Source organism: Capsicum annuum, chromosome 8, assembly GCF_002878395.1.
Source record: "Capsicum annuum cultivar UCD-10X-F1 chromosome 8, UCD10Xv1.1, whole genome shotgun sequence".
Taxonomy (NCBI): Eukaryota; Viridiplantae; Streptophyta; class Magnoliopsida; order Solanales; family Solanaceae; genus Capsicum; species Capsicum annuum.
In genome coordinates this window covers 159876586-159889670 of record NC_061118.1, presented here as the reverse complement: position 1 = coordinate 159889670, position 13085 = coordinate 159876586, and the positions used below count along the sequence as shown (strand labels likewise).

The following is a 13085-nucleotide window of genomic DNA, read 5'->3' as shown; positions in this document are numbered from 1 at the left end:
CTCGTATTACGATCTGCAACGAAAAGGCACGGTAGGGGTGAGTATAGTCCATTCGTACACAGTAGGTATCATAGGCCGACTGAGCAAAACAAAACATAAGTAAAATATATTGAGCACCTCACCTGCAAGCAGTAAAGTCCCAAACGGTAGCTCACAGTATCTTCACTAATAATTATAGTATATATAAACACACAGAAATGAATATATACACACATCGAAACTAAGCACAAGTCAAGAAAATTAGGAAAATCAAACAAAATGTGTGTGCAAATGCAATGTAGATGAGATGAATGATGAAAGCCATCACATGAATTTTTGTATATACCTATCGAGCTCGCAGCTTCCACGTAGGATGCATGGGGGTTCACAATTTATATACTAAATCTCAATCTCAGCCTCAACTCAACTCACCTCTTCGGCTTGTGTTCACGAAGAGAATTTTTATTAAAGTATCTCATTTTCTTTTCAAAACATGTTTCTCGATGGTACCAGTATCTCATGAATGTATATGTACGGAATGAGGATATGATGCTCACAATCAACTCAACATGATGATATCCAATCCATCCAACGCGTATATATATATACATACATACATACACTACATACATGTATACATATATGCATACATATATACATACATACATATATATATACATATACATACATATATATATACATATACATACATATATATATACATATACATACATATATATATATATATATACATATACATACATACATACATATATATATATATATATATATAAGCCTAGAATAATATGCATGTAAGACATCATTAGTATCATATCAACCCCTAACTCAGGTATGTTTATTATGATAAAGGCAATCAATGCTCGAATAAGACATATTTTAGAAAAATAAGCTCCCACATTAGCATCATATCTAGAATAACGATATTCAAATACACAAATAAGACCAATGATGTCAAATAAAGCCCCAACACCAACAATATACAATATCAGATATCACAAATCAACCACAACAGAATATAAGCCCCCCACACAGGTACATGATAGTAAAAATAATCTCAAAATATAAATTTGATAGTTATTTACCCCAATCCTTAGCATGCCTTATTTATTTATTAACGATCCAACTCAGTTTAAAAGAAGTTAAGCCATAACCTACTTCAAAATAATGAAATCCTGATCTGAAGTACTTTTAACCCGGAGCCTTCCTCTTACGAACGACCTTCGAATCAACTACATCATTTCAAATATAGCATCTATGTGTTAAAAGAAAACTAATGATACACATATTGCCCATATTTAGACTGGGTCCAAAATGAATTCAAAAAACGAGTTCAAGAATCATTCAAATTTGAAGCTCAAAGATCCAAAAATGAAGAAAACTCGTGAAAATAGAGTTTTATATCAATCTAAATTTGTCTGCTTAACCACTTACCGCTAAAGCGGTCTAGCCCACGTTGCTAGGCCTGCTAAAGCGGCACCTGCTAAAGTGGTAAAGTGACCGCTTTAGCGCGAGGCATGCATGACCACTAAAGCGTTGCTCTGCCGCTTAAGCAGCCACCACTAAAGCGGTATTTTGGTCGCTAAATCTGTTACACCAGCAACCTTTCTAAGTTGTGAAGTTGTTGGTCAACACCTCATGTTTGAAATTTTGTGAACGCAAACAAATTATGCTACTAGACAAATTACAATATTCCAAACTCAACGGCGACATTGAATTTTTGAAAAAAAGATCGTTTTCACAAAATTAACCCCTAAAACCCCTTCTCACTAGCTTCCAAACAAAGAGTCAAAATGCAAGATAAAGGTCCCAAATTGGAACTAACCACGCTACTAATCCAAATTTGATATTTCAAATTTGCTGGAGCAGTCTGAATTGTCATATGACACTCAAAACAATGATTGTTGATCGAAGTCAATTATATGACTTCTCAAACCTAAAAACTCATTTCCTATTGCATCAGGAACCATGACAAGCATTCCCAAACCTCAAATTCAACATGTAGCAACTAAGGGAAGGGAACAATTGTCAAAACACATAGAAATAGAATATCACAAATTTTAGGTCATTACAATATTCACTATAACAACTTTAGTTCGTCATCAAACTAAAAGGTAAGGAAATACCTGAAAGGGTGAAAAACTGACGGTAAATATTATGCATGTCGAACTTGATCTCCCAGGTAGATGCCTCCATGAGACGGTGTATCTACCGAACCTTAAATACATGGATATCTCTAGAATGCAACCGCTTGACATCCCTGGCTAAAATAGATATTTGTTCCTTAACAAAGGTCAATCTCTCATCCAACTGAATCGAGTCACAACAAAGCACGTGAGACTCATTTGGAATATAGCGTCGAAGCATAGATACATGAAAAAAAAAATGAACGACTAAAAATCCTAGAGGTAAGGCAAACTCATAAGGAACGTCCCCAATGTTTGTAGAATCTCAAATGGTCTAATGTACCTCAGGCTGAGCTTGACCCTCTCCCCAAACCTTATTACACCCTTTATGGACGGCACATGAAGGAAGACTCGATCACCAATCCTAAACTTCAAGTCACTAAGCCTACGATCTGCATAACTCTTTTTCCTACTTTGGGATGCCCAACGCCTGTCCTAAATCACTCAAACTCTATCTAAAGACTCACGAAGCAAGTCGGTACTAATAGGGTCTAACCTCTGAGGTCACAACCCAACAATTAGGGGATCGACAACACCTAATATACAACGCCTCAAAAGAGGTTATTTGGACACTCAAATAGTAGTTGTTATTGTAAGCAAACAACGTTGAAGCCAAATGCTTCTCCCACTGACTTTTGAAGTCCATAACACATGCATAGATCATATCCTCAAAAACCTGAATATTTTGGTCTAACTGGCCATCAATCTAGGGATGAGAAGCTTTGTTAAGGTTAATCCAAGTACCCAACTCCTCTTAAAATATTTTCCAGAAGGTAAAAATGAACACTAAGACTCGATTTAAAATAATTGACACGGGTATCCCACGAAGATGAACTATCTCACGAACACAGATATGAGTCAACTTCTTAACATTAGATGAGATCTAAATAGGGATAAAATGGGATGATTTGGTCAATTGATCTATGATGACCCAAATACTATCAAAACTATGAGAAGTATGAGGCAACCCACTCACAAAGTCCATAGTGATATGCTCCCACTTTCACTCAAGAATGGGTAATCTCTGAAGCAACCCACCCAGTCGCTAATGCTCGGCCTTCACCTACTAACAACATAAGCAACGAGCTACAAAATACGCATCCTTCTTCATACCACCCCTATCAGTAAAGCTGCCTCAAATCACGATACATCTTGGTCATGCTTGGATGGATAAAATACTTGGAATAATGTGCATCCTCAAAATCAATTTCACCCATCAACTAACTCTTGACACGGAAACTCAGCCTCCAATCCTCAAAACACCATTAGAAGCAAGAGAGGCTTCCTTAGCCTCGCCACTCAACACACGTATCTCATATCACCCTCAAACTAACATCATCAGACTAGTAAGCTTGAATTCGCTCCATCAGAGAAGATCTAACATCCATAAAGGCTAAAACACGCTTGGGTGTCGAAATATCAAGACTAAATACTTGGTTTGCTAAGGACTGAACCTCCAAGGCTAAAGTCCACTCTTATGTCAAAAGATAAGCTAAACTTCCCATACTGGTCGAGTTCTGACTCAAGGCATCCGCAACCACATTAGCCTTTCTCGGATGATACAAAATAGTAAGGTCATAATCCTTAAGCAACTTAAGCCAACACCACTACCTTATATTAAGATCTCATTATCTAAAGAAGTACTGAAGGCTACGATGATGGAGAAAATTTCACAAGTAACTCCATACAAGTAATGATGCCACAACTTTAAAACAAACACTATCACACACGTGTAATTTTTTATTATTTAAAATTAAACAATTTTATCTATTGCAAACATTTTTAATGAAGTGCAAAAAATTTATATCACTTCTCAAAAGTCCTTCACACTTTAATTTAATAATGTAAACATAACATATATTTTATTAAAAACACATATATTTTAGCATTAGAAGCTTCAAAAAATTTAATTTTGTAAAATCACTTCGATATTATAAAAGAAAATATTTAGATATTAACAAATAAAAAATGTTAACAACACGATTGTTAGTGCATACCACATTATGTACAAAATTAGTGACTCCTTCAGTCCTTTGAGGTTGTTGCTTTACGTTGAGAATATTTATCTCTGAAATCAATAATAAATGCTTTCATATTGAATATATATAATGTTAAAGTTAAATCTAAGTCATCAAGTAATAATTATCTAGAGAATAAAATAGAAGAGAAAAATAAGAAAAGTTTCAGGAGTGACCTATTATGGAGAGCAAATCTCATAACATTTGCAAAGTGATTGAAATAAAGATTTTAATTGTGTTACACAGTTTAAATAAATATACAAAGTAAAAGTTTTCCAAAAAAAAAGTTATTGCAGTTATTATTGGAATCTAATATTATTAGTAATATAGAGGATTATTAATTCTAGTACCTCATTGCTATTGTCCGCAAACCGTAATATACCTGTCGTATCTCCCTACGTTTCTCTTTCAATATTTTTTTTTTCACGTATAAGAAAAAGAAATCCACCAAAATTAATTTTCTTAATACTTTTTACCAGATAGTCAGGAGTTTTTATTTTACCAGAGCTATTATTAATTGTCATTAATTCTGATGACTTTTAATAAGAAAAGATTTATTATAATTATACAATTAATTTTAAAACTCATAAATATTAGTAGAAAAATAGTGAAAAGACGATTTTATCTAAAGCAGAGACTTTTAGTGAAGGACAAAAAGTTCAAACAATATTTCTAGCGCCCTTCACACTTTAAAATAGCATATAAAAATTATTAGAAAATATCAATTAAGGTTAAAATAAATGTTATACTTACAAATTGTTAGTAGAATCGATACTTACAAATTGTTAAACTTTATTCATGCAATTTTCTTAAGTTCGTCATTCTGTAATTGTTGCCATTATTATTATGATTGGTATGGGATTAGATTTTGTTTAAGTACAGTTTTATGATTGAAATTTAAATTATTAATAATAATTTAATTAAAATTATAGCTGTAGTCCAATGTTTAAAATTATTTATAAATAATTCAAGCTGATTATTTCTTCATATTTAAGATAAATCTTATTTTAGGTGTGGCTAGCAACAATTCTCGAATGAGAATTATGTACAAAAGAAATATTAAAATTGAATGGGCAGCCATAAAAACCTAATGTTACCATATATTATTGTATTATTATAGATTGTAGGAATCCTTTATCTTTCAAAATATATTTTCTTTATCACATAAAGAAATAATTAATAAATTAATTTTACAATTAATAAGTTTTATGACATATCAATATTATGTAGTCACAAAGAATCCATATAAAAGATGTAAAAGAATTTCTTATAGAATCAAAACCAACTTTTGAATTTTACTAACATAGAAGAACAAAAGATTAAAGAAAAAAGTAACATAAAATATAAAATCGAAGTTTACGAATCTCATGTCCAGAAATATATTATACATAATTTTGATATGACGTCATCAAAATACCATTCAACTCTTTAGCAATTGAGAGATACTACCAAGTAAATAAAAGGAAAAACAAAAAGAATAGGTTAGTTGCAAAAAAAAAAATTCAATCAAAATATAAATTATATGGTACTCACTATTCCTTGTTTCAAATTTTATGAAAACATTGATAATTTTGGTTGTCAGCACTCAACATTGATAATTCAACGTTTTCGTATGCAATGTGAATTCACAATGGAACTTATATATTATGAACTTTTAGTTTGGCGTAGTTTGATTGTGTAAGAGTCCTAAAATATATGATAAGGTTCCTAATCCTAGGAAAATTTGCATAAGAAAAACAAATTTAATGAATTTTATAAATTTAAAATTCTTTCTATATATTAATAATAATTTAAGAAAAAAGTGAAAAGACAATTTTGTCTATTGAGAAATTTTTAATGAAGGGCAAAAAGTTCAAATCACTTTTCTAAAAGTCTTCACATTTTTAACATATTATAGATATAGATTATAAATATAGATTATAGATTATAGATATAGATAGATTATAGATATATAGATTTTTCGTTCTTTGTTCATCTTTATCTATTTAATTTTTTATTTTAAAATGTACAATAATACTTATTCAATTAAATTAATAAAGTCAATGAATAATTTATCTATTTTAATTCCTTTTATCCATAATATAAATCCGATTCATTATCAAATGTATTTTCAAAAGTATTACTATTCAAAGAGTAATATGGTAGAATTATCCTATCATATACTACTTCTTAATCTATGCATGTGGTTTCCGATCAACTTTCACGCATTTAAACAAATTATTTCAATGATTAATTGATAATTGAATCTTTCGTTAACGCGTTTCCTTGACAATCCTATGTGTAATTATTTAACCTTTTTTGTCTTCGAAAAAATTCAAGCTCTCTATTTCTATATGACATCCTTTTGTGCTTTTAACAAGATATATAAAGTGAAATATTATGCGCATAATGTTGGTTAATAATTGTACTATTTGTATGGTTGCTTAGCGGCAATCGTGAAATAGGGTTAAGTTTGATTGTACACTTTAAAAACTAACGCAAGTTGTATCTGTCCTTAACCCCTTAATTGTTCGAAATGTCTTCGTTGTGACATGATAAATAGTGATATCCATCTACAAAGCATAGTCCACCTTGCCGTATTGAAGTAGACTATTTCCGGAGTTCTAACATTATTGGTAAGATAGACTTGAATACCAATCCACTTAGTGGTGCATTCTGTTAGTGTCACATTAATATCGAATTGATTAATTTCCTTTCTTATATAATTTTTGATAATTTAACCCCGTGAATTCGCATTAGACTCAATGTTCATTTTTGAAAAAAAATAAAAAAATTATGATTCCACATCCATGTGGGATAGTTGAACATCTTCATCATTGGAGATTAAGTAGGAATAATATTGATCTCCCTGGAGGTGGAGTGGGAAGGGGGGAGAATCCACCATAAATTTTCTCATCTACACCCAACTAAGATGAGATTTAGTTTAATTATTCACTTAATTTAGACTAGGATCATCCATTCATATCAATTAACATTGGTATCACATAGTTGTGATGCATTATAGAAGATACAGATACAGATACAGAAGAACTTGCTTTGATCTAACTAGAAAGATGTGTTCATTTGCTATTATGATGGCCGATCATAGCTCCGTAAAGATGGTCGGTCAAGCAATTAGTTTAACCATGACGCATATCTTTATTATTGCTGACCAGAGTTATGCTCAAGCTTGTACGCTTCTGATGTATATCTTGTTTCCAGCGATGAGCTGAAATACTTGGGAGAACTACCACCAACACTGATATGGTTCTATGAGCGACTGCTTGAGACAATCACTATCCACGGGAAAGCATGCTTAAAGAGGGACTCTATATGATGGATCCACCATTCTAAGAATAAACAGGTTTCCTTGGTTTCCCCTTGATATCCTGTAACAAATGATGTTGCATGAAAAACAAAATTAAACAAGATAAACCAGATAAAGAAGGTGATGGACGAACCAGTTTTAATTTTATAGAATGTCACGAGAATTTGATACTTTATCGTATTGTAAAGAGTGACCATGCTTGAGAAGATGTAGAGAAGTCACGTAGAGGACAATAGTTAACTTTAAATCAATAGTACCGACTTAACACCAGATGTACCATAGTTCATTTTTTTACATGCCAAAGAAAAGTAAAGAGCAGATTCATGGAGAACAAGAGAAGAGAGAGCATGGCCTAAACACAATTGAATTCAGTGGGTTCTTTTTCTTTACCTTAGTTCTTCATCCAGGTACGTGATTTCAAGTTGACCGCGACCACTTCCACGATTCTTTATGGGTATCTGGGAGCCAGAAGAAAGATTGATCCAAGAAAAGTTAACAAGAAAAGCTTGATCCAAGAAAAGTTAAGAAGTAAAGCTTTATACATTTCATTTAATGTGTTTTTGTCAATTGCCCTGAAGCAAGCAGTAGACAGACAGGTAAAGGGAGTTGTAGTAATATGATATGTAGTATGGGTTTCCCTGTTGAACATCAGAGGAAACATTTTTGTTGCTTAATGAATACACTAAAATGCAGGATAACAGAATTTTGTTTTCAAATGAAGGTTACCTACCAGACCAGCTATCTTGAAAGAGTCAAATTTTACAGCAACTCTTCGTGCATTAAGAGGAATTAAATCGGCAGAGGCCTGCAGATGCATTAGAAAACAGACCTAAATTTTATTGCAAAATAAAAATGCAACATTTTCTTTTGATAATTTACAGGGATAAGCATTTCTTAAATATTTGTCAAGTTTTTATCTTTGAATCCAGGAAATGAGAATCTCTCATCATGATGAAAAACTTAATTTTTCAACTTTCAAGAACAACCTATGATATATATCCCAACTGATATCGAGCATCAGTGCTGCACATTGCCTTTTGGAAGCAAATTTCCACAATAAGAAACAGCACATACTAGTACTGAGATCAAAATCAATCTACGCACTGGAGAATCAACAATTTTTCACACGTTGCATATTAAATAGGATAATATTTTACAGCAAAAAAGAAAGACTTGAGATTATTTGATATTTCTCAATGAGATCAAAATACCTGATTGAAAAATGGCCATGTTTCAATATTCTGAGCTCTCAATGTATCTGTATTGATAGCCTGGTAAATTTTTCCATTGGCTCTCAAGAATTTGGGCCTCTGCCACAATAATAAACGAACAAGAGCCTTGTCACTACAGTTAGGAATGAATCACATTAAATAAAGAAATTAAACAACAGAATACTGATCATAAGCTCAGAAGGGACTCGATGTGAGTTGCTGCCTTCTATACTTTTTTCCTTTCTACAAGTTTGTTGCCATACATCACTTTAGACTACATATGTAGCATAACATTGATGGTTGGAGTTGAGAAAACAAATTGATAAGTGCGATCTAAAACCAACATTTACAAAACACAAGGAGAAGAGGAAAGGAATACTTATCCAACACTTCTAAAAGAAGAAAGTATATTAAAGGCAACTTTTGTGACATCACTGAAAATAGAAAGCATCACTTATTATCAGGGGGGCTCAAGGTAAAGCTAGCAAAGCGTGATCAAGAAACTGGATATGTTGTTGTTGAAGAAACTGCATCCAAATTTGTCAACTCAGAATGGAAAAAAGGTAGAAATGAATAACTACGTATATTTCCCTTCTATATGTAATATGAATCTAATAGCAGCGGAAAAATGAGAAAGCTCCTGGAAATGTGCAGAAGAAAGATAAGATCAAACCAGACCTGACCTTGGTTTGTAGAATTGATTGAGATGTAGTATACAAAAGTTCCCACTTTCCATTCAATAAGCTTGACTTCAAGGGCTCCTTCACTTTATTAGCCGCCTCAAGTTTGCTAGCAATCTGCATACACATTTGGCTGGTAATGCACTAGCAGCAAAGTAAGAACCAAAATACTTCTCTCTATCAACATCTCAATTCAATTTGTTGAATGAGAATGTCAAAACAACTTCACCAATTACACTCCTTGCAATCATTGTGTATACCATACATAATATATCGGGTATTCTTCCGAGTGTAATCCTAAACCAAATCATGTTGTTCATGAATTGTGCGAACCTAATAGCTTAATTTGATAGTGATGAATGAAAAGAATCCCGCATCAGTAAAGGACGAGATCCTTTAACTCTTTACAATGCTTGAGCAGTGTTCTCCTTTAAGCTAGCTTTTTTCAAGTGTTGTTTACGCCCAACACTTAATTTGACAGTAAAGATATAAGAATCTTTAATTTAATGTTCATGGCGGGATGCTTTTCCGAGCCAAGCACATGGGTTTAGCAGTAGCAAACTGAATTATGTAAACTCAAAACGCCTTTAAAAATAGCAAATTGAATCGTGTGAACCCCTGTCTAAAATCTTAACTTCATTTACTCACTCCTAAAAAGCTACCGCCATGCGTGGTGTCGGAAAGGCCCCACCACAAGGGGGTATTGTAATTTGTACGCAGCCTTAACTTGCATTTCTGCGAGAGTTTGTTTCCGAGGCTTGAACCCGTGTACTCCTGGTCACATGGCAGGCTGCCCTTCTAATTAAGTGCCAACTCCAAACAACACAATTCTTCAACTACAACAACATCAGAAACTACAATACCCACAAAGAATTCAAAAAAAAAAGACGTGACCTGCCTGATCGACGAGCTTTTGGTCTTCAGGAGTGGCCTCAGCACCTCGATCAAGTGGGGCAATGGCTTCGAGAAGCTCCAGCTTAAGACTCTCCGTGTCTTGGGTTTTGGTGGAGAAAAAAGGAAAGAAGGAAACCTTTGCCCTCCATTTAAATGATTCAGCTACATAATTGACTGCCAGAAAATGATCGAACAACGGTCTTCTTCTTCTCGGGGAAGAACGAAGTAGATTTGGATTTGCTGGGAAAGAATGAATAGAGCTGGAGATTTCAGCAAGTTTAACTGAAGAAGATGATGAAGGCAGACAGAGAGTAGCCATCACTGTTTGCTTAGCAATTTAAATGTTGGTTCAATTTTGGACCTTCAATTTACATTATCATCATCAAGGGAGATGTAAAAAAGAGAATTTCCGTTACCGGGAATCGAACCCGGGTCTCCTGGGTGAAAGCCAGATATCCTAACCGCTGGACGATAACGGATGGCTGTGGCTTTGTCTTCCAATAAATAAATATACTAACGGTAAAAGGATCCCCTCTTATCCTGTTCCATGTCAATATATTATTGTAGAAAAATTTGTTTTAGCGCATTGAGAAGTTTTGATGATAGACAGATGAATGAAACATGTTGTGCAAATTGGTCCATACAAGTGAAACTGCTTCGGACATATGGAGTGCATGCTGAAATCATTACATGCTAAAATTATTACATAAGTTGTCAACTCATGGAGAAGCAAAGGATGTTCACACGGATATATGAAGATAATTGGAGCAGTTAGAGTTTGAGTAGATCAAGAAGTCTACAAGGCAGAAGGATAAAGCAAAAGAGTCCTACTCAATTTAGAAGAAGGAGAGATGGTTACAACAAGGAGTGAGTTACTTGAAAGAGTCCTACAGAAGATACAAGTAAAGAAGAAAAAGGACTTCATCTGAGGGAGCATATATATACAACAAGCTGCATTCAAATAATGAGCAAGCACTGATAAGAAAATCAACAATCAGCAAAATCGTTCACCAACTTGAAGAAGAACCTAGTTCTCACTTAGTATGCTTTAGACTGCTTGTAATAGGAAGGTTCTTGAGTTGTAATGAGTAAATTGTTCTAGTCTCAGTATTCTATAAGCTGAGTTAGGAATCACGTCTTCAAGTTAGGAAACTCGAAGACTTGGGAACACTTATCTTGGAAAGATTTGTGTTTTTGTAGTAATAGGAGTTAGAAGTTTTAATTCCTTATTTACAAGAAGTCTTGTAATTGTATTGATTGTTGAGGCTCAAGGTTATAGTGAAGATTGGGGTTAAATCTTGTAGAGGTACAGGTCGTTGTTTTTTACACATTTTTTAGCCGGGTGTTTTCCACGTAAAAATTACTGTGTTCAGTTTTTACTTCTGTGAACCACGTATACTTACTTGTTCTACAGATAGGCAATCAGTAGGGATCATACTTTAACAAGTGGTATCAGAGATGGTTGTCTTAAATAAGGTTTGCTCCTAAGATCAGATCATTATAATAAATTCCGCACCTCCTACTGGTCACAATGAAGGTCAATCCACTACTAGACCCCTACTCTTTAATGGTACTCATTTCATCTGGTGGAAAGCCAGGATGGAGATGTTTATCCAAGAAGAAGACTATGAATTATAGGATAGGATTACTGAAGGTCCTACTATCCCTATGAAGACAGAAAATAGTGTGCAGGTCAAGAAAATAAGGGGTGAGTTTACTGCTGATGATCTTTTGGCTTTAAAGAAAAATGCTAAGGCAAAGAATATCCTAGTTTGTGGTCTAGGACCTGCTGAATACAATAAAATATCTACCTGTACCACTGCTAAGAAAATATGGGATGCCTTAGTAAATGCCCATGAAGGTACCTCTCAAGTAAGGAAATTCAGGATCTCTCTCATTTTTACTGAATATGAAGCGTTTGAGATGAAGGAAAATGAATCCTTGCATAATATGATGATCAGACTTACTACTCTAACAAATGAGTTAACTTTCTTGGGAAAAGTCATCACTGAAGAAGAACAAGTAGAGAAGGTTCTGAGGGTGCTTCCAAAGTCAAAATGGAATGTTAAAGTCACTGTAATCAGGAAAGCAAATAAGGATCTCACAGGTATAACTTTGGATGAACTAGTAGGGAATTTAAGAACCTATGAAATAGAAGTTGATGGCATTAAGAAACAGAAGGCTTCTGAAAAAATCTTATCCTTGAAGGCTTCTGATAGTGATGAAGAGATTGAACTGGATAAGGAACTAATTGCCTTCATAACAAAAAACTTCAGCAAGTTTTTAAAGAAAAAGAAGAGAACAGGTAGCAAGAAGCGTTCCAATGACAATCCAAATGGATGTTACAAGTGTGGAAAGACTGATCATCAGATCAGAGAATGTCCTCTCTGGAAAATAGAATAGAGGAAGGAAGGAGTTGAAAAAAAACAAAAGGCCAGGATGGGGAAAAGGAAGAACATGCCATGATAACTGCATGGGGATCCGACTCTGATAATGATGATGATGGAGTTGATGAGACAACATTTATGGCTTTTGGAAACTCAGACATTGAGGAAGAAGATGATGCTTCTGAGGTAAGTTTACTTGAACTAAAATATAAACTGTATTTTTTTCTAAAACTAAACTTGTTTCCTTGATGAGTGATTTAATTGAAAATTTTCAAGAATTAACTTCTGATATGGATGAATTGTTCAACAGTCTTGCAAGTCTTAAATTTGATTTCATTGACTTGAAAGTTTGCAAGCAAAATGTTGACAAAGAAAATTGCACTCTTAAGGAACAAATTACAATGC

General features: G+C 33.7%; 1 protein-coding gene and 1 non-coding gene across 2 annotated transcripts; both read right to left on the bottom strand.

Annotated features, from left to right (window-relative positions):
• Positions 1-7079: 7079 nt before the first annotated feature.
• Positions 7080-10764, bottom strand: LOC107839951 (probable plastid-lipid-associated protein 4, chloroplastic). The gene is made up of 6 exons (XM_016683627.2): positions 10298-10764; positions 9403-9516; positions 8720-8818; positions 8239-8313; positions 7899-7966; positions 7080-7569 (listed from the first exon to the last, which is right to left on the bottom strand). Exons 1-6 carry the CDS (start codon positions 10610-10612, stop codon positions 7497-7499), a joined length of 744 nt encoding a protein of 247 aa, XP_016539113.1. The 5' UTR covers positions 10613-10764; the 3' UTR covers positions 7080-7496.
• On the bottom strand, positions 10701-10772 carry TRNAE-UUC. Its single transcript has one exon. It is a non-coding gene; the product is annotated as a tRNA-Glu (tRNA).
• Between the last annotated feature and the right edge of the window lie 2313 nt (positions 10773-13085).